Source organism: Telmatherina bonti, assembly GCF_933228915.1.
Source record: "Telmatherina bonti genome assembly, chromosome: 6".
NCBI lineage: Eukaryota > Metazoa > Chordata > Actinopteri > Atheriniformes > Telmatherinidae > Telmatherina > Telmatherina bonti.
In genome coordinates this window covers 31,175,515-31,202,721 of record NC_136624.1, presented here as the reverse complement: position 1 = coordinate 31,202,721, position 27,207 = coordinate 31,175,515, and the positions used below count along the sequence as shown (strand labels likewise).

Genomic DNA, 27,207 nt, shown 5'->3' with positions numbered 1-27,207 from the left:
ATGTGTATGGCCTCCTTTAATTGTCAAGCTGCAGAATTCATCTACTAAACCTTTGATGTCTTCACTGTACTAAGTGGTCATTAATGTGTACACCTTATTCTCATTGCCCCAAATGAATAGCAGATCATAGGGACATAATGGGCCCCTGAAGTGCCCCTGTCCAGTCTTATTGCGTGACTACAGATGAGAAATGTGGTAATTTCATAATCTCTTAGGAGTATAATGATGCTGTAACTAAAGGAAAATTAAATAGATCTACTAAAAAAAACATCTGACTGCTAATAAAGGGTATTTATAGGGTAGAAAATATATTTTCTGACTAATACAATTACATGGACTGAGAGACAGCATGATGAAGCTCCATTTGAATTCAGATGTCTTCATTTTATATAAAATATGGCTTGAGGAGGAAAGCGGCAACAGGCATACATGGGCTTTCCAAGTTTTGCATGTTAGGTCAGTTGGTGTTTCTAATTTTACCCACAACCCTAAATTGGGATGAATATAGAAATTGGATAGATTGGTAGAGTATGAGAGTCATTTCATGATTAAAGGCTCTTATACAGGTCTTGGTGAAAAGTCATATGAGCCATTTTCAAATTTAAGTTCTTTATTAAAGGAAATGGTACACAGAAATTTAACAGGGTGTGGACTGATTAACACATTCAAACTACAATGTTGAAAATATACGCCAACGAGCTAACTCACATTATCTTGTTTCCAAACATAAAATAAAAGGTTCTGCCATCAAATCACAGTGGGAAAATAATCAAATCTAACAGAGGAATAAAGCTGTTTGCACACATTTGTTTCTCTCAGACTTAAAACATTATTAATCTGAATACTGATTGTATATTAATCAAAAGGAAATCACAACATAAAGAAGTTTCCACATACCATCTTTATATATATAAAAAAAAAAAATCAGTTATATGAAATAAATTGGATATGAAATAAGTATTGTCTCTATTTCTTTTTAAGAGTTACACTGGTTTAAAAATTCACCACCGCTGCAGAAGACTTCAGACAAAAGAAAGGATGAGGGTGTTTAGCTGCATAGCTTTCATTGTGTATTGCAGAATAACAACCAATCTGGGCATAAACATACATGGGAGGAAAACACAGCTCTGTGTGTGAGTATACATTGCTGAGTTACAAGGCACTGTCAACTGACAAGTAACCATGGATATAGCACTCATTTAGTAGACAATAATGTCCTTGCCAAGGTCCCTGGTTGTAATGCCCTTAAAAGCTGTTAGTGCAAAGATGTTAGTATTTTAATGTAGCACTGAGTAGACTACTTTTTTAACAAGCAACAGGATTAAAACAACTAAAACCAGCTTGTTCCTTTATGATCATAGCTCATATATAATACAGCAAGTACCTGCAGATTCAGATTGTTTTTCTCTTTTTTTTTTCCAATTCTTTGGAAAGGTGACATAACAGCAAAAACAAGGAGTACCTTGTAACAACATTAATACTTTCTACTTTCTAGAGCTGGGCAAGCTGAAAACCACCAAGATTCTGAAATGTGTTTGCCAGTCTCACACTTTGTGTGCAGGTTGTTGGGATTTAAGTTAAAAAAAAAACAAAAGGTACCCTCAGGGTCAAAATATATATGGCATGTGAATATAGAGGTAAAAATTATTCTCTGCATTTTGTAAGCCTCACAAAACAGTGCTTAAACCTTCCAAATAAATATTCCAGCAAGTACATTTTATTAAGAAAATACATAAAAATACCATAAGATGCCACAGTTGACTACCAAGTTAAATATGATGATACCAAGAGTTAAACCTAATAGTAAAACCTTTAGGACATTTACTTTTCTGTTGTTATAAGCCTTAAAGTGGAAGCTGACATCTTTAATTAAACTAAGATCCCTGTGATAATTTTAATGAGAAAGACAATGAGCAGCTTATTAAAGGTTGTTGTGTGTACAGTATAAACATACTTCATGTAACAGAATATATATCACTAAAAAAGTTTTATTTTAAATAGTTGAACCAAACAAATGAGCATCAAAATCCCCAAAGATATCTGTAGTTTTACTGTAAATGGCTTTTCCAAAAATGGGAGATTAGACAGATTAGAAAGATATTATATATCTTTAGCCATTTCTGATGGATGGAATGCATAATGTGAGTATGTGCACTGATTTCAAAGAAGAAAGAAAATATGAGCAGCAGCAGGGATGGATTTTTGGCCGCGGGATGGTAGAAACGTTTAACAAACTATGATTTACAAGTTTCTATAGTGATTTAAAAACAAATGTTCCCAAGACAAAAGCTCACAAAACTTAGAGAGACAAGTGCTCACAAACAGTTTTATAATCTACATTTACAGCAAGAGTTATAGTGCAGATATATATATGTGAAATATGTTCACACATTGATTTAACTTTGAAAATATGTATAAATACTTTTAAACCCAAGGGTTGTATGTATATGAAATTGATTTCCTTTGTTGTTCTATCACAGGTAAGTTCACACTTGAGTTAACACAGTTGTGAGATGAAGTTAAAAAGGGCTTTGGCGCCTTTATAAATACTTTAGTTTGCCTTCCCCGTACCACCCCATTTTAAAACTTCATTCATCATATAACACACATACTGTTTAGAGTATTGCTATGGTATTATCACAAAGATTTGGTCCCTTTATAAGTGAGTTGCTCAGAAGAAAAACACAGACTGGAACAGTTCTGGAGACTCAGTGTGCAAAGTACTTTTGAGCAGTTCTGGCATATACAGTAATTTCTGGACTATACAGTGCACCTGAATAGAAGCCGCACCTTCACCGAGCGTGCAGCAGCTTAATCTCCTTCTTCAACAACCACATCGATCGCCTTGAAGGCTGCATCATATGCATTTCTCCATGTGTTTTCCATGATGAGGTTGTGTACATGAAGCATAAAATGACTGGTTAGTCTGTAAAAGTCATACATTAGCCACCACAGAATTCAATTTGTGTGAAAAAGAAGCAGTTTACACGCCTGAAATTAACTTGTGCCTGTATTCAAGGAAGAAAAGACTTATGGTAGTCGGTCAAGTTGATGATTATCAATAAGATCTCATTGATCAGGGAGATATGATCCCTCTCACATGCTTAGACCTATGTCATATGCCTCATGTGACATGCAACACTGTGTTTACTTTCTTTTTGAAAAATTATGATTCTGGGAGCATTTGTCTTGTTAGCATTTGTCTTAGCATCTTCTATGGCTCATGTGTCAACAATCAACTGCCTACTTTAGGATCCAGCACAAATGGAAAAGTGTCTGAGTGGCTGTAAGAGCCACATATCTGGCTATATAGAGTTTAAGTATAACTCTTAGCCTTTCAGCTCGTATTTGGTCCAGCAACTACTGTTCAAAACATCTATTCACCAGTCAGGATTTTACATCCGCTCATGTCAGGAATTGACGGCTAATAGTTTTACACAAGAACGTGACAGCAAGGACAGAATCACCCAGTTAAGAGTGTGTCAAATGCGCAATATAAGCAGCAGAGACACCTTTGCATTACATCGGTGGGGGGTGGGCTCCTATACAGTGTTTATACATGTAGTTTTCAAGCCGTAAAAATAGATTTATGCAATTCCTCTTATTTCTACTGATTAATATTTTTGAACATCTATAATGATCAGTTCTCACAGTTATTTGGCACAATATATTCATACGTCATTCAAAAGTTATCAGACACATACCAGCAGTTATGGAAAAACATGCAAGCAAACTCTTATTGACATGTTGGATATTAGACATCTGAGTGCTGCTTTTCATCACAAAGTGTCACATGCATCATGTGCACAAAGCAGCAAAGAAGGCAAAATCTGCAGTGGCCACTAAAATATATCTAAATGCAAATTGTGCATACAGTGAAGTGCATAAAAAATTATATACATAAACCCTCTTGATCTGGAGGACAGCAGGATCCACACAGCCGGTTCAGAGGTGTGTTTGACAGACTAATACCTGTAATTAATGGAAGCATATCAAGTTTAGACTGGTCTGTCATGCATATCATGTATGTTTAAAAAAAATACACACATAAAAGTGCAGAAATGTACCTGTAATAGTTTGGTTTAAATGGGCCGTTTTTATTCAAACCCAGATATTTTGCCTGCTCATCAGAGAGCTCTGTCAGGTGGGCATCAAAGGTGGCCAGATGCAAGCTGGCCACGTATTCATCTGAAACACACAGATATGGATGAAAATATATTTAGATTTAATTATGTGCAACTACAGCTGGACTGTACAATAATTTATAACTCATCGGGGTGCTAGATTTATTTCTTTAAATTTTCATCAAGCATCATTGAAAGCTTTTAACTTGCATGCATGACAGATGAAGGAAAAAAGAATAGATTCATGCAAAACCTCAAACACAAGTAGAGCGTCTTGAAAACAATTAAGCTTTATATTCTTACCCATCTTTTTGGGAAGCAAGTAAACGTCTTGTTTGTAACGTCCCTCAGGAGCATTGTACAGCTCTATGAGGGCCAGAGCCTAAACACAAACATGCATAAATACTAGTTAGAGATCATAAAGTAATAACATGTTTTTGATTTAATAAGATGCGCAAAAAAAACCAGCAATTAAACAAACAAATAATAGCTGACTAGTTTTTTTTTTAAAAATCAAAGAGCACTTTTGTAAGGGCAGAAGGCATTTTGCTAGAAGAGCCCTGCACACTGACATTTCCAGGTCGGATCAAGAGCTTATCTGCCAGGATGGCCACATAATTAGAGAAAATGGAAAAGCACAGTCAATCCTTAATGCTCTGCTGACTGTGGCCGATAACAGCAATAATATAATGTGGGTTTAGCTGCCATGTGACCTGAGTGGTGGCTGTGATGGACAAGACAAAGGTCGGGACGGTGGAGCAGCTGAGGTTCAGAAGGCGCCCCTGTGGAACAAATCAACATGTTATCAGGAGCACAAGCTTCAAAGAGCATTTTCAACAGAACTTTCTACGCCTCCACAAGGCATAAATATATCAGCTTGTAACCGTAAGAGAAACTGTAAAATTGAAAGAAAAATGGTCTATTGTTTATGTTGTGAGAATTTCTTAGATATCACGTAAAAGTTCAAGTACAGTAACTGTGGAAAGTAAACAAAGTACTGATTTAAATAATAATTTCATTATTAAATATGGGTTTAATTAAAACTGTTGCAGAAGACAAAATACAGATTTTTTTCCCTCTGGTTGCCAAAAAAAAACTTCAATTAAGACATTAAGAAACTCAAGTAAACATCTAAATTTATACACATAAAATCAAAGTGTTTCACATGCAAAATATTTGTAATGATTGCACATCACTGCAAGACTCGTGACGTAGCCAGTCACCTCAGCTAGGAGGATAACTCTCTTCCCATCTGGCCAGATGACATGATCCACCTGAGAGCGGACTCTTTCCCAGGTCAGCTCAGGAGTCCGGAGACTGGCCTAGAAAAGATGCAAATACCAGTCATCCTGTACTTCTCTTTGACAGTTCAACATTTAACTTCTGAGCCATTTGGTTCTGTTTGCACATATTTACAGAAGTGTATACAAACAGCTTTTTCTATAGGTTGAGTTTAATTTAGAATTTTAATTCTATGAGCATGAGTTTACCACATCAATCTCAGTGTTGGAGTGCCCCATGTTGCACACAATCGAACCATTTTTCATTCGGTCCAGCTGGTCCCTGGTCACCACGTTTTTGTTGCCTACAAAATAAGAAAATCACTTATTATTAAACAAACAGCATATACTTCTAGAGGAACAGTGCAAAGGACCATGAGCTGAGAGGCATTTATTCATTTATTTCAAACTAGTCCTGTCCAGCATCATAGCAAGCAGGATGATGTCTGACTGTTGCACTGTGCCAAAAAAAAAATGCTTTGCCGGGAGGAGCTTTATGGTTATAAGGGCCCTTGTTGATACTTAAGTATTTACATATAAACCTTTAAGTTTTAAAGGTTTTTAAGGCATATTGTAAATAAGAAAAACCAGAGTTTATGATGGCAGTACAGTTATTCATGTAATTTCATGTAACGGCATCACAGGTTGGCAGCCATATTAGAATCCACATTATAACTCACTTTGGCGCCTAAAGGGTTAATGTTCATTTAATATAGATTAAATGCCTCTGAAATATAATCCCATGTGTCAGTGCATTCTAATGAATACACAAGTATTGCTTTAAGTTGAGTTACCAGTGCATGTGATGATGACGTCAACCTGACGAATGACCTCATTCAGCTTGACCACTCTGAATCCGTCCATGCTGTTAAAGAGAAATATTCTTCAATGAGGACAAACAAGAAAGATCTGAGCTTTCCTGACATGCAAATCAGTCCAGCTGAAGGGAAGAGCTCCTTTTTGACTGGCGTTTAAGGTCAGTTTTAATTAGATACTAAATCTAAATATTTTTTGGATGACAGATTGAGCATGTGGCTGTTTGTTGTTCCTGTATGCCAACTTATTCTGCATAGCGATCATCCAAGTTGTTCTGTTTCTCACCAGGCCTGCAGGGCACAGATGGGATCGATCTCTGTAACATAGACGATAGCTCCCAAAGCTTTCAAAGCTGCACAACAACCCTTTCCAACCTGAGAAAAAAGACGACGAAAAAACGCACAGAAAAATGGAAACATACAAGTAAAAGCAGTGTAAATAACACTGGTTATTAATCAATCCTAATCAGATCAATGTCCTGTAACTTTGTTTATAAAAGTTATAAAAGGAAATTTATCCTGAAACAATTCAGTTGAAAGAATGTCAATCTTGTTCAAATGTTATGAAAGTTTGGATATAATACTACATGAAGCATCTCACCTCACCATACCCACATACGACCACCTGTTTGCCTCCAAACATGACATCTGTGGTTCTCTTCAAGCTAGAGAGGTTTGAGATACAAGATCAACATGATTTGTGGAAGTGAAAAAATTGCCAATCTGAAGAGTTCACAATCTGGCAACTCTGTGTGCAGCTAAGGATATTCCAAAACAAAAAAACATCTATGGAGATCTATTTCATGTGATGCATTTTTTTGGCACCTGTTTGAATCCGAACATTTTGCTCTTCATGAGGCACATAAAGTTTTCTGGAAAGTCCTAGATCACAAGTCTTATCATACTGACATTTAGCACTGAATGGTACAATGGAACACCGGCTACAGGACAGCAGTTCGCCTTGCTGATAATTAATCTGGATGAACAGCAACTAATTAAAAGTGGTCAGAAAGCACTGACCCAACTCAGACATGTGCACACATTGTTAAAGGATAGTGGAGCATTCATTATGCTGCCAAGCTGATAATTAACAGAAGAATAACGGAAGTAGGACTTGTTCCCTCAGCCTGTTTCCACGGCGTTCAGAGTCCAGAGAATTTGCAATGTGCATTTTTTTAAAGAAGCAATTGACAAGTATTTCACCAATTACTCCTACCTCCCCCCAAAAAATCTAAAAAATGAACACATATAAATGCCAAGCTGTCCGTTTCAGCTGAGGGTGAGTCAAATGGCATTCAGTAATTATTGGCTAAACTTTAATCAAATTGCAGAGCTTTTACAAAGCCACTTCACATATGCAGTAGTGCAGTGTTAACTTAAGACCTGTATGTAGAATCTAATGTGAAACGTTGGTAGCATAAACTTTCAGACTGAATTACTTATCAAGGTTGGAGCAAGTGATTTAATTATTAAACCCTTGTCTGATCAGTTTTTAATAGCATTAAACTCCAGACGCTTCTCACAGTGCAAATGAGATCTTCTGACTCCAACATATCCATGGTCATGGTAATGATATGCAATAAGCAAACTGGACATGTGTTTATGAGCAAGTTGGACTGTGTTTATGTCAGGCTTTCAAATAGCCGTAAACTAATGAGCAAAGGTAACTCACCCATCCAAGATGGACTCTCTGCAGCAGTACAGGTTGTCAAACTTCTGTTTTGTCACAGAGTCATTTACATTCATAGCTGGTACACACAGTTTACCAGCTTTGGAAAGTTGATACAACCTGAAATAAATAGGATATTGACCTGGATGTAACCAATGTAAATATTCTCAAAAAGTTGAAGTTTCTCCATAAATAAATTACCTGTGAACCCCTGTAACACTCTCCTCTACAATACCCCGGATTTTCTTGAAGACATTGGGGTATTTCTTATACACCCAGTGTGTAAGGTCTCCTCCATCATCAAGGATCTAACAGCCAGGGTGAAATAAAAAAAAATCTTTTATGGTCACTGGTGCTGATATTGAGCCATGTTTTTTTTTTTCCATTTAACCTTTAAGTTGATAAAAAAAAAAAATATTTACAAACTTTGATCAGGTTGACTTACCATTCTGATTATTTTATGGGCATGGGAGACAAATGTTTGTGTTTGCTATTCATATATTACATTTTATGGCTACATGTCTGTCCCTGCATGGTGGATAAAAAAAAAAAAAAAAAAGATTTTCCACAAACCATATTGGGCTGCCAACCCTCAGTGTTGACACAGCGGTCAATACACCACCAGAAGTCGTCTTCAGACTCTCCCTTCCAGGCAAACACAGCCACACCTGATCACAAATTAACAAAAAAAGGTGAAAATCCTTCATATTCATGTGAACTCATCCCCTGCATTTCCAAGACAAAAAAAATACGGCAAAAACTTTGTTAGATTCCACAAGATGATATTTAACACGCTCTGAGTCACCTGAGTTAAAGTGAAAAAAGTCAAAAGTAACAATGATGAAATCTGTTTTGTTTAAAACTCTTGTGCAATAATAATAATAATAACAATAATAGTAATAATAATAATAATAATAATAGTAATAATAAAAATATGTCACTTCTTCAGTTGGAGAGCTAACAGCTAAACACGTCAGACAAGCAGCTCCAAGTAAGCAGTGAAATCATTGGTGGATTTCAAAAGCAGGTTGAAGAGCTGTTTACTGACGGCAGAAGTTTGCACTTTCTATGTTCCTTACAGTTTAATGAACAGCCCAGCATGAAGTAGACGATGCACGGCAATAAATCACTAGAGCAAACATCTAGAAGTGCATGGCCCCCACAAAGCTGCGAATCACTCAACTTGCCAAATCTGAAAAGGTCTACTCTGCAGATTTAACACACACTTAGACTGTTGCATAGCAACCAAAGATAAAGGGCTCAAGTAGCATGACTCGTTCCCTAAATTGAAATACTTAAATGCTCCCATTATCTCAGCAAGGCTGAATGTTCAAGAGTTTAACATTTCCAAAGAGTAACCTTGGACTGAAAAACATGAGATGTTTACGTGACGAATGAACTTCTGCTCATCGTCGAGCAAATTATGAGAACACCACTGGCTGCTATGAATACAGTATCATCGGATATAATCAGAAAACATTACTTAGTTACAACATTTATGGGATCATTTATAAGTTTGGGTATTTGAAGTCTCAAATTAATTGATCTTCATTATCTCTGCTGCTTACCTGTCTCTGACAAAGCAGCAGCTACTTCATTCTGTGTTGAGTAGATGTTACATGCAGTCCAACGGCACTGAGCCCCGAGAGCGACCAGAGTCTCAATCAGCACCTGAAAATGCACAATTTCATAGCTTTAATATTTCATTTTTTGATAAAAATGCATCGTGTCTGTATTATTTTTATCTTGATTGCTCTGTTATAATTTGCATATTAGTTACACATGTTATCTTTAATGGTAAATGTTGCAAAGCTGTGCAGAAACTAAAGGTAGCATCACACTGCACCACTAGCTGGTGTGTTGAAGCTCAATGTCCTGAGTGAACTCTTACCGCAGTCTGAGCGGTGATGTGAGTGCAGCCCACGATTTTGGCACCTGCCAGTGGTTTCTCACTCTGTGCTCTCTTTCTGAGTGAGATCAGCGCAGACATATCTGCAAAGAAGATGACATCAAAACAGTCAGTGGAAAAGAAAGCAATACAAATGATACAAAAAAAGAAAAGCTAAACCCTCACAGTAATTACAATATAAACAAAGCTAGCTACAGTACCTCTGTGTGGACCCAGTGGCAATTTTTTTTTTCAGATAAAGTTGGATTAAAAGGACTCTGAAATACCTTTAATTTAGACTTCACACTTATCTGTTTGGTGATGTTGGGTAATAGGTAGTTAGTTTGTAATGCTTGAATTAAATAAAGTCCACACTGACTGAAAAACTCTTCCTCTCAGAAATCATTAGTCATGACATCTCAGTGATGCCTGGTTTAGCAGAGCAGCGTTCCAGTAAAACGCTTGGGTCCCTTTATCCCCCTTGTCTTACCTTGTTCTGCTATCTCAATCTCACGTCTCCCAAATTCAGCCTGTTTGATGCTTTTGACGCAGAAGTCACTGCTGCCCTTGATGTTAACCTGCGTTTTGTCCCGCGGTGATGTCTCGTCATCAGAGCTGTCCGTGTAGGATGCAGCTGCAATTCCAAAATGTGTTATTCATTAAAGTAAATCTAAATGATCACTTTTCAGTTTCTCATTAAGCATCTCTTTTTAAATCCATTTACACATGCTAAAGTTCAGCCAATAATCAGAAGATATATTAAAACTAAATTATAATAATTGTTTATGTTTAAAAAAAAAAAGGCAAACTTAAAACAGGTGCTGAAGAATGTGGATACGTCTTCCTCTCACCAGAGCTGTAGCTGTCAGTGGATGACTGAGAGATTGAGCGAGACAGTGAACGCCGGCCTGTTTTGGTGGGGAACCTGCTGAACTCCTGCTTATCCTCCACAAACTGGATTTGCTAAAACAGACCAAAGTAACAATGTAAATTGATTAACAGAAAGTCAAACTGAGGTCATTTAAAATAAGGGCTTTACAATGTTTAAAAAAAAAACATAATATGCAATATTATTGCTGAATAACAATGAGTCAATTATATGAGCAGCAATGTGAAAAAAACTCAAAAAAATGGTGCAAATTTTAGGCGCATTAATGAAGAATAGTCAAGTTCTGCATCTGTGAATATCAAATGTTAGAAATGCCCTGAAGCAGAAGTCTCTCTAAGTGGAGTGCAGGCCTCATTAATACTGCTGTGCTTGTCCCATTGCATGTCGAAATGTCTCTCTAAAAATGATGTTGTGCATGTTAGTTAGTAATGCCGTTCAAATGAGAACAGAAAAGGTTTTGAATGTCAGCTTGTCCGGGAGTACATACTGGACACAAAGATAAATGACACACTCACTTTTTACATGTTTTTGGACTGTGGGATAAAAATGGAGTACCCAGTAAGAATCCTGCAAGCACAGGGAACTTGTGCAAACTCAACATTAAAATGCTCCAGTTCAGCTATGATGCAAGTCGCTTCTGTTTATTTTCCCCAGACATAAATAGATTTATAAGCTGCCTGGGCAAATTTGGTTTGGATGTCCCTATCAAACAAAAAAAAAATCCCCATCGAGATTTTGAACATCCCCACTAAGCTTTAATGCAACAACAACAAAAAAAAGAATATTGATGTTCACGTTATCTCCTCTCTTTTATAGCGTTGCCAGTCCTTGTTGCTCATTTGCCTGTATCAAATATAATTTTCATGATATACCTCCATTCCAATAAGCAGAAAAAAGCTCTTTTCTGGGGAAAAAAGTAGCACGCCTCTGTAAGAGGACAGAGTTAGTGTTTTTGTTAGGCATGTCTTATGCCTGCTTGGTTCATTTTCATCAAGGTAGTAAACATAAATTCTGATGACAAGGATTTCGCATGCCTAAAAGTAACATAAGACAAGGCAGGAGGCTTCGTCTGGACCTGCACTGTTACGTAAATGATAAGTCAAGGTATGAAAAAGTAGACATCTATATATATATATTATATCTATATATATATATATATATATAGATATATATAAAGCACATTTTGGTTCTGTTCTAATTTTCTTATAATCCCCAGGTATCTTTCATAAAAACAAAGGAAAAAAGATCAGAGTATGGGGAGTTTTTCTTATGACTTAATAAATGATCCAACAGATATTTATCATAGTAAAGCACCGCAATTGTGAACAAGCTTTTCCCCATTATTAACATGTCTGCACCTCACTGTCTTCATCTTATGATTAAGGATCAGGTTGTGACACACACATGGCTGGTATTGAAAACCATTCACATACCAGTTAAACAACATGGCAACAAAGAACAATGTGAAGCCATTTTCTTGAGATTAAGGTGACATGAAACCACATATTTTCTGCCTGGACACAGTGGTATGGGTTTCAGCCACAAGCCTGTCTGACTGATGTAAGATAAGCTAGAAAAGAATTCAAATGTATTTATTTACATTTATTTTCAATCTAATCATGATTATTAATCTTATGTGTGTCAGTTTATTTGTGCTTGGATAAATTATCTTTTTACCTCATCTCTGTGGAAATATCCTTTCAAGGATGCCAAAGCAAAAGCTGAAAGTTTCAGCGGCACCTTCATAACAAACAGTAATTCAGTTGCACCTTCAGCAATATTTACATGAAAATATTTTTCTTATTCCTGTTGTCATGAATAATATCTGAATGCTGTTGTTGCCACAAGTTTAAACACTGAGTGATAACTGTGGTAATACATCTATAAAAATAAAAAGGTTCAACTAACTGGGAAAACAGTTGTTAAATGGTTTTCGAACAGATATTAAAACCAAATGACATCTTCCAACATAACATAAGCCATAACTAATATCCTGTAAGCTTGTGCAATCCATGCTTAAATACGGACTAGATGATATAACATCTAACAATAACATAGAATAAATGGTCTTATGCTGAGGCAAAAGTCTGGTCACAAAAGAGGGGATAAGCCACAAGTAGCCTAAACAGACCCCTTTTTGTCCACATAAAACATAAGAGAAGCAGTGTATATCAGGAATTATACCTTATTTTGATCTCAAAACAGCTAAAGCATTGTAATATATATATCAAGTGGAAATATGTCGGTTGTACCATTTGTCAGTGTACCCTTATATATCTCTGAGACTTTGTTCTTGCAAGTGAACACACTCATTTTTATTCTCTGCAGCCAAACAAAAGCCAATGTAAGACTTAAGATAGTCACCGTTCTATAATAAAGTCTTCCTCAAGCAAGTATGAGGATGTAAAAATGTCTAATTAAAAGAAGGCTGCCAGATTGGCTTATAAATCTTGATCTTTGTATATCTGGACTTAGTTTTTGATAGAATCATATTCAAACAATCTACATCCACTATAGATTCTCAAAACTAAAAAAACACATAGTAGATTGTGTTGAATCCAAGTCCTCTGTTCATTGGTCCACCTCATCCAAAAAGTCAACATACTTGCCAGTAGGAAGTTTATAGAAAAATCCAAAACTCTTCCTTGTTCCTTTAAAATGTCAGGTGCCATCTGTTTTTATCACATTTCACATGGAATAAATGGGTCTGTTGTTTTAAGGAGTTGGAAATATCTTAGTTGATAGGCTTTCGATAAAGAATACATTTGGATTAAATTAAAAAATATATATATCAAACTATATTCTCTATTAAAATGAAAAAAAAAAGTTTTTCGAACAAAGAGACAGCATGTTGTACAGCTTGACAGCCCATCTGGGGTACATTCACGACATGAATAATTGGGTTACATAAGCAAAGTAGTATTTATCATAAATTTTTACCATTTTAAGATGTCTTATTTTTTTCTTCACATTTTTAAATTTAAAATAATTTATTTGTCAAGTGGCAATATAATCCAGACAATGTATTACTGCTGAGCAACTTAGTCTGGGTTAAACTAAAAAACAAAAACGGGATTCTTTATTAGATCATATTTCTGTCTTCTATTGTTATATTTTCTTTTCTTAGTTGAGTTTAATTTAAATTTCGCCTAACTTTTTTTTATTTCATTTTGTTTATCTTGCGTGTGAAATATTATTTTGTATACTAAACCTGTAAGAGATGCAAAGTACAACTGATTACAATCAGAAAACGATGCAATCACAAATAGAAAAGTCTGTATCAGTGACAACATTTTTTTTTTTTTTTTTAACTCAGTAAAGGTCATAATTGACGTGCAAATGTCCCCCGTAGTGATGTCGTTAAGCTGGTGATTGCTGCATCTTAGGAAGTCTTACCTTTTTGACTGGTTTGTGAGTGGGCACAGCGCTGAAGGCTGATGACAGCTCTCCCATGTTCATTTCGCTGTTTTTGCTTACAGTCATGGCTGAGTATTTTTCCGCAGCGTTTTCGCTCTCTTTCACCTCTTTGCTCGCTTGTTTCACCTCCAGCTTCGCGTCCCCTGCCGCCTCTGACATGTTCACAGCGGCTGTGTAACCTTACCTGGACAAAAATACAACAACCGTGGAGTCTGGTGGAAACGTCACAAGCTAACTCTAACGCCCTCTCCTGCTAGCTGGTTTCTCCACAAGAACAAGCGGAAGAACAGCTTATAGACTACGTGCTGCATGTAAAAAAAAAAAAAAAAAAATACAGTAGAAGCAGTTGGTAAATAACTGGTAGTTATTTGCCTGGTTTGATTTGACACCGACAAATCTCTGTTGCGTTTCTGTGCGTAGGTTGTAGTCGTGCTGTTCGCCTGCTGGCTCAGCTGTCACCTGGCTGAGTAACTTTGTGGGCGGATGCCAACGGAAAGCTGGGCGGTTCGTTTTTTTAAGACGCGTTCAGTTACGTAGGACATTAGAGAATTACTATTTTAAAAAAAGGACTATATCAGTTTAATTTTGTTTAGTTAATTTTTCAACTTTTGTGAAATAGACATGCTAATTGTCATTATACCAAAATATCTCAAATATAGTCTTTCCTAAAAACAAAGAAATGTCTAGTTTTCTTTTTCAGTTTTATAGTTCTCGCCTTGTTTATATGTAATCTTCAAAATTCCATCTTATAAATGTGTGTTTGAAGTTCGCGTTCGTAGTAATTTGCATATTATACTCCAGCAGCGAGGGAAGCGCTTTATATTTTATGGTAACAGGAAGTTACGAAATAGACCTATCAGGAGGTCATGATGTGATTTTTAAAACATGCTTAAAGCTTCGAGTCGTTTAAAGTTTTGTTCATAAAACACTTCTACAAACAGTAATAGTTTTAAAGTGTGTTTTTTTTTTTTTGTTTTTTTTTTTTTAAATAAAAACTTGTCTTGTGCAGGATCATATCAACACACAATGATGCTCTGGCTGCTTTATTATTCTGAGCTAATTTGTTTTGCCAAGCGGAACTTTATGGGGCATGCAGTCATCTCACCATCTTCCTTAATTTAGCTTCTTTTAGTTTGTAAAAAAAAAAAAAAAAAAAAAAAAAAATTAAAAATAAAAGAAAAAAAAAAAATCCAGATTTACAATTGAATGCATCCATTAAAATCTTGCACATTAATTATTTTTTGTTTGTTTGTGTTTTTTTTTTTTTCATCGCAAACTCAGAGACTTTTGAGAAGAGGAGCAAGACCTTGATCTGTAAGGTTTGCAAGTAACAGATTATGTTGAACTAAAATTATGTAATTTGATTACAGAAAATGTGTAACAGGATTTGTTTTATAGTGATGACTAAGACTCATCAAACTTACCAACAAGGTTCTCAGTAGTCTATTGTGTCTGGATTATCAACATGATGTAGTGAAGAGGAAGTTGTTGCTAAACTCTTTGCCAACATGAACATGATGTTTTCTAAAAACACCTCTGGCTATTCAGATGTGCAGATTAATCTGAAAATTAATTTTTCTTTACTAAATGGTAATAAGTATTTGTTAATTTCTTTACCTTTATATTTCTTTTTTTTAATGGCATATTTTACCATACAATTTTGAACTTCCTTGTAAATTGTTCCTGTAATTCCTGATAACTTCTTCCATTTATCCAGTACCTCCTCCCTGACCTACCAACTTATTGTTGTGGAGGGGTTTGTGTGTCCTGAAGATCCTAGCAGCTATGTTGTCGGGGGCTTTGTGCCCCTGGCAGGGTCACCCATGGCAAACAAGTGTCTTGGGGAGGGACCAGACTACGTGCGGCTCTAAGACCCAAATGATGACAACAACCATGACGGAAAAATTCCCTTGCCTGGAGGCGGGTCACTGGGGCCCCCCTCTAGAGCTAGGCCTGGGGGTGGGGCACGAGAGTGAGCATCTGGTGGCCGCCTTTGCCCATGGGGCCTGGTTGGGGTCAGCCTGAAAGGGTTACATGGACCTCACCTCCCATGGGCTCACCATTTGCGGGAGGAGCTATAGGGGTTGGATGCATGTGAGCTGGGCAGCAGCAAGAGGTGGGGACTCTAGCGGTCCGATCCTCGGCTGCAGAAACTGTCTCAAAGGATGTGGAATGTCACCTTTCTGGTGAGGAAAGAACCTGTGCTTGTGCGCGATGTTGAGCAGTTTCAGCTAGATATGGTTGAACTCAACTCGAAGCATGGCTTGGGCTCTGGAACCAGTACCCTTGAGAGGGGCTGGACCTTCTTCCATTCTGGAGATGTGTCATGGTGAGAGGCACCAAACAGATGTGGGCATTCTCATTAGCCCCCAGCTTGGTGCCCGTACATTGGGGTTTACCCCGGTGGACAAAAGGGTAGTGTCACTCCGTCTTCGGGTGGGGGGACAGGTCCTGACTGTTGTCTGTGCTTATGCACCGAAATGCAGTTCAGAGTACCCAGCCTTTCTGGAGTCCTTGGGGGGGGGGGGGGGGGGGGGGGGGGTTGGAGGGTGCTCCCTCTGGGGACTTCCTTGTTATGCTGAGGGACTTCAATGCTCACGTGAGACCAGGAGGGGGGTGATTGGGAGGCATGGTCCCCCCCCCCCCTCTGAACCAAAATGGTGTTTTGGAATTGGACTTCTGTGCTTGTCATGGATTGTCCATAACGGACACCATGTTCGAACAAAAGAGTGTCCATGTGTACACCTGGCATCAGGACTCCGTGGGCCACATTTCAATGATCCGTTTTGTAATCGTATTATCAGACCTGCGGCCACATGCCTTGGACACTCGGGAAAAGGGCGGTGGAGCTGTCCACAGATCACCACCTGGTGGTGAGTTGGCTCCGGTGGTGGGGGAGGAAGCTGGTCAGGTCTAGCAGGCCCAAAGATGTTGTGAGGGTCTACTGGGAGCATCTGGCAGAGTCCCCCGTGAGAGCAAGATTCAACTCCTACAAGTGGGCTGTGTTCCGTGCCTCTATTGTTGAGGGGGCCAGCCGGAGCTGTGGCCATAAAGTTGTTGGTGCCTGTCGTGGCGGTAATCCCTGAACGTTTTGGTGGACACCAGCAGTGAGGGAGGCCATCAAGCTGAGGAGGGAGTTATACCGGGCCTTCTTGACAGTGGGACTCTGGAGGCAGTGGATAGGTGTCGCCAAGGCAAAAACATGGGCACGGGAGGAGTTTGGTGAGGCCATGGAGAATGACTTCCATACGGCTTTTATGCAATTCTCGTCCACCATCCGGTGACTCAGGAGGGGGAAGCAATACTCCGTCAATACTGTGTACAGTGGAGATGGGGAGCTGCCTACCTCAACTTGGGATGTTGTGGGTCAGGGGAAGGAATACTTAAAAGACCTCCTACAAATACTCTTCCGGTGAGGAAGCAGAGCTGGGGGACTCAGGGGAGGATTCTCCTATCCCTGTGGCTGAGGTCGCTGAGGTGGTTAAAAAGCTCCTTGATGGCAAGGCCCCGGGGGTGGATGAGATCGACCTGGAGTTCCTTAAGGCTCTGGATACTGAGGGGCTTTTCTGGCTGACACGCCTCTGCAGAATCGCGTGGACATCGGGGACAGGGCCTTTGGACTGGCAGACAGGGGTGGTGGCCCCCCTTTTTAAGAAGAGTGACCGGAGGGTGTGTTCTAACTACAGGGGAATCACACTCCTCAGCCTCCCCAGTAAGGTCTTTGAAGGGGTCCTGGAGAGGAGGGTCCGTCGGACAGTTGGATCTCAGATTGAGGAGGAGCAGTGTGGCTTTTGTCTTGGTCGCGAAACAGTGGACCAGCTGTATACCCTCTTTGGGGTCCTGGAGGGGGCATGAGTGTTTTCACAACCAGTCTACCTGTGCTTTGTAGACCCGGAGAAGGCATTTGACTGTGTACCCCGGGGACTCCTGTGGGGGGTACTCCGGGAGTATGGGGCATGATCTCCAGCTCTCGCTTGAGCAATTTGCAGCCAAGTGTGAAGCGGCAGGGATAGAAAACAGCACTTCCAAATCTAAGACTTTGATCCATAGCCGGAGTAGGGTGGATTGCCCTCTCCGGGTCGGGAGTGAGGTCCTGCCTCAAGTGGAGGAGTTTTAATATCTCGGGGTCTTGTTCACGAGTGAGGGACGGTTAGGGACTCTGCGCCGGTCTGTCATGGTGAAGAAGGAGCTGAGCCAGAAGGCAAAGCTCTTGATTTACCAGTCTATCTATGTTCCTATCCTTCCCTATGGTCTGTGAGCTGTGGGTCATGACCGAAAGAAGGAGATCCCGTGTACAGGCGGCTGAAATGAGTTTATACCACAGGGTAGCCCGGCTCTCCATTAGAGATAGGGTGAGGAGCTCGGTCATCCGGGAGGGGCTCAGAGTAGAGCCACTGAACCAGTTGAGGTGGCTTGGGCATCTGGTCAGGATGCGTCCTGGTGAGGTGTTCAAGGCATGTACCTGAGGAAGGAGACTCCAGGGGAGACCCAGGACACGCTGGAGGAATGATTTCTCTCGGTTGACCTGGGAATGCCTTAGGATCCCCCTGCAGAGTTGGCAAATGTGGCTGGGGAGAGGGAAGTCTAGGCTTCCCTGCTTAGGCTGCTGCCCCCGCGACCCAACCCCAGAGAAGCGATAGAAGATGGATGGATGGATGGTTGGATGGATGGATGGATGGATGGATGGTATTTTTCCAGTGCCAAAAATGCTGTTAGACTGGTTTTTGTTTTAGGATTAAGGAGAAGGGAAACAGCCAGACTGTGGATGTAATCTATGCTCACCCAAATCCTGAAAGTGAATGAATCCAATCAGTAACCTCAAAGCAAACTAGAATCAAAGAACTGTCATCGGTTATGTCTGATTTTCATGAGAGAAAATGGATGCAGAGATATAGGATGGTACAACAACCCAGAAAAAGCAGATATAAAGTAATTGAATTAAAAAAGTTTAATTTGCCATGAGACCAAGTTAGTGTCATTCAGACTGTTATAGAAAGTACACAAGTGACAAATTATAATTGATCCAGGGCTCGCTTTACTTATTTGTATCCTATCACCCATTTTGATTTTGTCAGATTTTGTCATGAGCATTAGATAAAAAGAAACACAAAGCTAGTTGTTAGCATCTTCGCATGGTTGCAACATTATTACCATGTAAAAAAAATGTATATCCATGATCTGATTTATGGAAAGTTACTGAATCTAATAGGACACTTGTGTTTGTCCTTCCCCAACCAAAAAACAAGATTAAAGAGTGAGATTATGATTGTTGGGGAATTATAACGGCCCTGTGATGAAATGATGAGCTGTTTGGGGTGTGACCAGGGCCTTATCTGTCGCCTGATAGCAGGTGAGATATGATCAAGTCACTTACAACCCTGCACTGAAATAATAAGTACTGTTACAGTATGGATTAGAAATGTTCAGCCTTGGTTATTTGATTTTTATAAAAATTTAAAAACGTATTTTCAAAATACAACTAAGAACAAGCATTATATTCCAGGTTAATCAGATCCATTTGATTGTAAAAACTCATTTTCTGTTTTCTTAGTTTCTTTGTATTATTATTTGATCATTGCATTATAGTCTCAATGCTTTCTGCAAAGCGCTGAGGCTTTTCATGTTTCTGTGTAAAGCACTTTGAATAGTATTGCAGGCCTACATGAAATAAAAATCCCTTGTCTAGTCTTTGTAGAAGTTAATTTGTAAAAGTTTATTTGTGAAAGTAATTAAATCACAAAAAGTTTAAATTAGTTTCGCTTTCACACTTGTTCAAAAACTAATAATAATAATAATAATAATAATAATACTTTGTTGTTTCAGTAATTGAAAAAAAAATGAATAGGGTAATCTGTATGGAGCTTTTGCAAGAATTTTAATGAATATTTTGCAAATAGTTTTACACAGGCTGCAAATCAAATTGGTAATTTAGAAACAGCGCCACAGATTCATTGGGTTTAATTATGTGGCTCACCGTGGTACTGCAGTTTTATTCTTTGTGACCTTACCACTTCGGCACTTTAATTATACCAATAAAATGCCTACATATTTCAGCAAGTCGGCATGCTTGTACAAAGCAATATCAGTATTCTAAATACCTATTTCCGAAGAACTAGTTAAAAGAGGAGGGAAATAAGATACCCCGCCCTCCTCGATACAGCATCCTGGTTACTCTACCGACAAACGTATTTTCCGTCTCGCCATTTTCCATCCACGATCGAGAGCGCCGAACTAGCGGGAGAAGTCTTGATCTTTTGAGCTGTGAATTTAATCAAACACGGTACAGTTTGTGCACAATACTTGATCGCATATTATACAATATCGTTTGTTAATTATATTTTCGAGTAGAGTTTGCTGCATCACCCAAACTACATGTTGTATTGTTTGATTTCTGTGGCTGCTAGCCGATAGCCCCTACACGCGAGCAGGCCTCAGACGGCCATTTTAGCTTCTCTTAAATAGGCATTTCTTTGTAAACGTAAACTACTTTAGGTTTATGCATTTTAAGGGACTGTATTGGTTACTTATCAGTTAGGCCATTCAGTTAAGCGGTATATGAATTTGACATTTTGTGAAGTGTAGTTTATGACGACGAATAACGATATGTAGCTTCCTAGCTAATGCTAGCATTGGCTCCTAATCTAGTGGGGAACTTTTTTTTCCAGACGCTAAAACAGTTTATAGATAAAATGGAACTGTGGGTTTTGGACATATTAATTTGCTTACATATGTATTCATTTAGTTGTCACCTGCAAGTGTGATTAAACTCTTGCAAACATAATGGTGAATGCTAGTTTGTGTAACAAAGAATTAGAGGTGTGTGTCTAGGCAAGCATTTTCCCAGAAAAGCGGTAAAGAAAGGGTTTATGGGTTGTTGCTGTTTGTTTTGCTTTTCTTAACCGCTTTTAAGACAAGATTAACTTATCAGGTTTTGTCATGGGTGATTTTAAGTGTTGCAGTGATAACCAACTCTTTAAACTTCTTTATCATTTCAGATACAGTCATGCATCGTGACTGTCCCCTTGACTGCAAAGTCTATGTTGGAAATTTGGGCAACAATGGAAATAAAACGGAGTTGGAAAGGGCGTTTGGCTACTATGGTCCTCTCCGTAGTGTTTGGGTGGCAAGGAACCCCCCAGGCTTTGCCTTTGTAGAGTTTGAAGATCCCAGGGATGCAACCGATGCCGTGCGTGAGCTTGATGGGAGGTAGGTGGCTGTCTTTGCATATTTTGAAATCCATTAGACGAAAATACAGAAACAGGTTTGTCATGCTACACCGGCAATGACACATTACTGCTTAATTTATAGGACATTGTGTGGTTGCCGAGTGCGTGTGGAGCTGTCAAATGGTGAGAAGCGTAGCCGCACCCGTGGCGCACCCCCATCGTGGAGCAGGCGTCCTCGAGACCGAGACGACTACAGGCGCCGTAGCCCACCGCCCAGGCGAAGGTGACCTACATGTTATTTGATGAGGCCAGCAGGGATAACAGTTGTTCATTTATCCATCTGCAACTTTCTCATTTATCTCTCTTACCCACAGTTTAGTTTCCTGATAATTACGAGTGGCCTTCCAGTGCATTTGTATTTGCATTAGTAGTTGTGGTTATTTTTGTCTAATGGTTACAGTTGCACTGTCTAAGGCCTCCAGTTTTGTCTTCATTTACATTTTTCATTTGGTTCAGTGAGTGAAACAGCAGTTTAAAATCAAATATTAAAATATAACATCAATGGGGCATTCTCCTCTGCAGTACAGAAATGCCTTTCCATTGTGTTTTGCAATAGAAAGGCATTTCATTTGTACTTCAAATTATGACAAGTCTGACAAGTTGTTTTAGCCATCTGTGCTCCGTTGAAGTGTACATTCCTTTGTGCACAGTCAAACTTTATAATTTGCTGCATTACAGTGGAAAACTAGTAATGTGAAAGAGGTGTAGGCAGTTCCTTGTTAGGAATAGTATAACCTGTCTAAAGTTTGGGAGGGGGGGAGTGCCAAATGTGTTTTTTCCTTTTTGTTTGAGGATGCTTTTTACTTTTCATCTATATTAATAAGAATGAAACCCGTTGCAGAGCCACCACCATGCCTCTTCTCACCACCCTCTGAGTCAGTCAACTAGTCCTCTTTCAGCATCATGTGACTGCTGATCATCGTGCCCAATCAGCTTGGCTGGTGCTGTCACATGACCCAGGCATGGCCAGTCGTCAGGTTGCATCAGCCCATTGGTTCCTCAGCATGCCGTTCTCATCTTCCTCCTCCTTCAACCTTAAACCAAACGGCAGAGGCCCACCTCACATTCCCGACCAATCAGCGTATTACGTTTCCAAATGTCTACAACCTACCAGCAGCAGCCTTCAGCTTACCAATTAAAGCAGGAAAAAAGCCACAACCAGCCCCCATCTGCCTGCCACGTAATCACCTTGCAGCATCTGGCCAGTCCTATTCAACCAATTCTACCTACCCGGCCGCCAGTCTGCCTCCCTTTCGTCATAACTAGCTTGTTGAAATCCAAAAATACTAGTAAGTTTTCCTGCTTCATTCAGTACACTGCTGATTACAGTTTTGAAAGTGAAGAGACATCTGGTTTGAAAAGGTCATTCTTTAACATTTAAATCATAGGTTTGTCATTTAGTCGTCCACCATTTCTGTAGTCCTTATTTCAAAGGGGAATGATCCAATATGAGATATCTGGAACTTCATGTTTCCAGAGGTTTTGATATAATGGATAATAAGCTGGTATGTTTTGGGGCTCTGAGCAGAATTATGAGGTCATATCTTATCAAAACTCTTTTCAAACCCCACGATAACTATCTTATCTGTTGTGGTGGTTGAATGAGGTTTTAGCCTGGTTGTTTCCCGAGACTTGTTCCTTGATATTACGGCTTTACTTGCCTTCATTTTATGTTATTCATTAAACTGCAGTTGACTGCTTTTCATACAGTTGGTGGCCCCTGTATGGTTTAATTTCACACTAACATGGGCCAGTCCACAGTGCAATGTTTGTTTTTTCATAGTGGGAGTCAGTCTTTAGTCTTATAGTCAATTCTCCTGCATATTTGCAGAATGCATCAGACCTTACCTATTAAAATTATAAACAGGAATAAAATTCCCACTTGTGACTTAACTAAAAGTTGTGCCTTGTACTGTGGGGTAGGTGTGAGTAGGAATTCCTGGGCATCTGCCATCTTTATGCGCTTTGTTTGTTGCCAGTGACTTTTTATTACTCAGATAATTGTTTCCCTGGAAAAACACAAAGTCTTATTGCCAATATTCTTATTCAAAAGACTGAAATAAGCAAAGGGCTGTGCTGAGGTAGCCCAGTGTAAGAGGAGTTAAACAATGTACAGTTCTACAGGGTGATGGGTATGTCTGTATCTATTCTTAACTACTGTATTTCCCTTGCCCAGATCCCCACGCAGGCGGAGCTTCAGCCGCAGCCGAAGCAGGTAAAATAGCCCTCAAAACTTGACTCTTAACTTTTAAGTAGATAACTATTGAATATTTCTAGTTTAGGTACGCTTGGACAAAAAGTACAGGAGTATAATATAACTCTGTTGCAGAGAAGGGTTTATAATAACATTTAATAGCCTGAAACACAAAGGATTATCTTCCCTGATTATATTTGCAAGACTGTCTTGTGCTTTTGATACATAAACTACACTAAATTGCACAATTTGCATATAATCTTTAAAATGTATTTTTTTCCTTGCGTTACTGAGATATTCTTTTATTTTATTTTTTTTAGGTCTTTCTCCAGAGACAGGAGGAGAGAGAGGTCCCTCTCCCGGGACAGGAACCACAAACCTTCTAGGTCCTTCTCTCGATCAAGGAGGTATAACAATTTGAATCATCTGCAAATCATTTCCATCTGACGTCAGTAAAACTGCTCGTTGTGATGAGAAGGCTAGAAAAACGACTCGACTGGGGAACCTAGTGGAGGTTTCTTTTTTATCCAGGATGTGTTCTTGTATTTTTTTTCAGCCTTTACCTGCTCTACTTACTACTAATACACTTGGTTGCGCAGTTTTAAGTGCTTTAATTCTAGCTAACATTAACTTTTTTCTTCTTTTTTTCCCCTCCCTTCTCCACAGCCGCTCCAGGTCTAATGACAGAAAGTAGAAGACAGTCTGTCAGGTGTAAAAGGGGCTGATGATGAACATTTGTAAAGGCTCCACCCTTTCATTTGATGGACTTGAGCATGGCCGTGTGGTCATTTTGTCCTTTTTTTTTTTTCTTTTTTTTTTTTCCTTTCCTTTCGTTCTTTTTTCTTTTTTTTTTTTTTAACAAAAGTTTTAGTGTCCCTCCCATTCTCCTTTTAGGTTTGCTTCAGAATGCATCGAGTGGGTGTGTTCAGGTGTAGTGTATTATCAGTGTCAGCTAAGCATAGTCTGTTTTGTTAGGTCCGATCACAGTTGTCTCACCCTTCATTCCAGAGTTGATTTTCTATGAGCTTTGGTTTTGATGAATGTACTGTGTAGGTTGATGTTGTTCCAGCAGTTCCAGATTTGGACAATGTAAAGGTCTTTTTCTTTTTTTTTTCTCCCTGAAGAAAAGATGGGAAATGTAAGAGTTCCCATCTTTTTATTGTGTGCGTGCGTGTAAAGCCAGCCCTTTTTCAGTCAGCTAGTTTCATGTATCCGTTCACGGTTTTTTAATACTCTGTCAAGATGCAAAACTGGCTTTAATTTGGAAATTTAAAAGGAAAAATGGTTTGAACAGAAGTCCTGTTTTTTTTTTTTGTTTTTTTTTTGTCTTTGGCGTTTTTCATTGTTTCTTTTGTTTGATACTATGTGATCTGATATCTCAAATAAAAAATACAGATTGGTTAAATTTTATCCTGATTTATTTGTATTTATTTCTCTTTCACTTTGCCTTGACTATTGTAGTATTCATAATTTTTTTTTTTTTTCCCACAAGAGGGCACTCATCAAATATCTCAATAGAAGACTTGACTCAGCTCTTAAAATTGCAAGTCTTCACTCTCGTTTTCCTTTGGTGCAGTCTCCATTATTTGAGTCAGACTCAGTTCTCAAGTACAAAATAGTTCATATTTTTATAACCATACTGGTCCTTTGATACCTGTACATACCACAGATTTTCAAATAAATCTGATTTAGACGCTGTGCTATGGTGATGAATGGTTTGATTTGTATGTACATTTATAGTATAAAGTCAAAACAGATTTTTTTTTTAACCAACACTAAAGATGCAAAATGGATGGAGCAAAAAAGATAACTTGAAGATATATGACCAAAAAACAAAGGCAGTACAAAAAAAACCCTCGAGATAAAAAATTATTGGATTAAATAGCGAAAATATGGTACCAAAAGAAATCTGTCAAGCTGCTAAAAATTGCATTAAAAAATTGTTTTGTACCTTGTAGAGTAGACCCAAGAGATATAATGGATTAACATTGCACAATATTTTTTCAAATTGATTTATTTCACTAATGATTTACTCATATTCACAACTGAGACGCTACCTCAGTTACCTGGCAATGAAAAAGATATAAAATATACAAGAAATTAAAGTTGAAGAAATACCTTCATAATTAACAAATGAATAAAAAATGTATTTTTAAAAAATGTGAAGTACTACAGCATAATTACAGTGTTAATAGTATGAACTTAAAAGAAAAATAGAAAATCATGTCTGGACATAAACTAACCAACACACCCGATAGAGGGACTCCAATTGGAAGGTGACTTCACACATACTTAACAGATTTTTAGAAAGGAGTCCAAATACAAATAAGCAGTCTTGTGTGTTAAGTTGATTTAACTTTCTTACAGACAGAACTGGTACATATATTTGGTACATATTTGATTTAAAAACAATTTGTATTAAAAATGTGTCACTGTAGTTTGAATGTTTTTCTGATTGTGATCATACAGGACACATTTATTGTGATATTTTGTCAAATAAATAATCTTGAAAAGAAAAAAAACCCCATCCTACCATATCCTTCATTGGTTGTTTAAAAGGTCAATAAAAAGTCATTGAAACTTTGTAGTCAAAGGAACTAGACTTACTATTGGAGTTTCAAATAACTTTAAAACATATTTGGCCCTTTTTGTCACATTAGAAGGCATTAATAAGTGTGGCATGTATACATTGCTGTCTGTGCTGTAAATTTAGCTATTTCTGCTATACAAGGGTTCCAGTTATGTAACACAACAGACAAAGAAGTTAACCCTTTTGCCAGTACACATACACTGCAAATAATGGTGATAAAGTTACATTACTATTGCCTAGATTACAACATAGTAATGTAACTTTACCAGCAGGCCAGGAACTCCATTATTTGCAGTTTATGTGTACTGGTGAAAGGTTAACCTCTTAGTAGTCAGCAGTGACTAAGAGTTACTTATGAAAGTGTTTCACTGTTATTTTAATAAATACGTTCATTCATTAAATGTACTTTCATTCATTGAGTTTACTTTTAGTCATTAAATGTACTTTCGTCTGTCTTAACTCGTAGTCGTCCCGTCCCCCCCACTGACTCTTCTCACAACTCTCCCACTGCCCAGTTGCGTCTTGCGTCCCACCCAATCTGCCCCACGCCTTGCTGTTCACGCTCCTGTCCGCGTGAATCGAGTCACAGCTTTCTCAAATCTGCGCGCGCTTTCCCGTGAATTACTCAAGCCTCTCATGTGACATCATCAGAGCCGTGACTCATGGCATCCACGGAGATGGGTCTCGCAGGCAAGTAACCGCGTGAATGCGTCGAGAAATCCGCAGTACTTCCACCCACTGTTATGTGACACGCTGTCTGTGGCTTTTGGCGCCCACGGAGCAGAGGACATTGTGTAAATATCACAGAGATGCAGCTTGTTGGAACTGAGTTTGGATGAGGTCACGTGATTAGAGATCTGCCTGGAAGACTTTTCAAGGTGACTTTTTCCTGGATAAATGGGGATTGAAGGCATAAAATTGTCAATAAAACGGTAGTTTTACATCCCAACAGGTGATAAAATGTAGAAATGTGTTATTTCAGGTGAGGATTTCTGGTCCAGCACTTTCTGGCTGGAAACATTTACTGCACGAATTGCTCCATTTACTTCAAAATGGAGACAAAACTACAAATCAGTTTAATGAACCGTTTTATTACATTAATTACTGTAATAAAA

The 27,207-nt window shown here is 38.5% G+C and overlaps 2 protein-coding genes across 2 annotated transcripts; one reads left to right on the top strand and one right to left on the bottom strand.

Annotated features, from left to right (window-relative positions):
• Positions 1-606: 606 nt before the first annotated feature.
• LOC306756921 (S-adenosylhomocysteine hydrolase-like protein 1) lies at positions 607-14,503 on the bottom strand. The gene is made up of 17 exons (XM_079241862.1): positions 14,062-14,503; positions 10,628-10,739; positions 10,267-10,410; positions 9,780-9,880; positions 9,457-9,559; positions 8,462-8,556; positions 8,090-8,196; positions 7,892-8,008; positions 6,821-6,884; positions 6,506-6,594; positions 6,199-6,269; positions 5,615-5,709; positions 5,348-5,446; positions 4,838-4,906; positions 4,428-4,506; positions 4,068-4,188; positions 607-3,972 (listed from the first exon to the last, which is right to left on the bottom strand). The coding sequence occupies exons 1-17, from the start codon at positions 14,239-14,241 to the stop codon at positions 3,966-3,968; spliced, it is 1,653 nt and encodes a 550-aa protein (XP_079097988.1). The 5' UTR covers positions 14,242-14,503; the 3' UTR covers positions 607-3,965.
• Positions 14,504-20,293: 5,790 nt separating this feature from the next.
• On the top strand, positions 20,294-24,890 carry srsf3b (serine and arginine rich splicing factor 3b). Its single transcript, XM_079241530.1, has 6 exons — positions 20,294-20,362; positions 21,078-21,288; positions 21,391-21,531; positions 23,485-23,523; positions 23,823-23,909; positions 24,169-24,890. Exons 2-6 carry the CDS (start codon positions 21,086-21,088, stop codon positions 24,194-24,196), a joined length of 498 nt encoding a protein of 165 aa, XP_079097656.1. The 5' UTR covers positions 20,294-20,362; positions 21,078-21,085; the 3' UTR covers positions 24,197-24,890.
• The last annotated feature ends 2,317 nt before the right edge of the window (positions 24,891-27,207 follow it).

Coding starts and splice junctions, on each gene's coding strand:
- LOC306756921 (XM_079241862.1), bottom strand. CDS start 14,241: ATGTCAGAGGCGGCAGGGGACGCGAAGCTGGAGGTGAAACAAGCGAGC. Junction 10,740..14,061: donor CTCACAAACCAGTCAAAAAG/GTAAGACTTCCT, acceptor GGTCTGTTTTAG/CAAATCCAGTTTGTGGAGGA. Junction 4,907..5,347: donor GAGTTATCCTCCTAGCTGAG/GTGACTGGCTAC, acceptor TTTGTTCCACAG/GGGCGCCTTCTGAACCTCAG.
- srsf3b (XM_079241530.1), top strand. CDS start 21,086: ATGCATCGTGACTGTCCCCTTGACTGCAAAGTCTATGTTGGAAATTTG. Junction 23,524..23,822: donor TTCAGCCGCAGCCGAAGCAG/GTAAAATAGCCC, acceptor TATTTTTTTTAG/GTCTTTCTCCAGAGACAGGA. Junction 23,910..24,168: donor TCCTTCTCTCGATCAAGGAG/GTATAACAATTT, acceptor CCTTCTCCACAG/CCGCTCCAGGTCTAATGACA.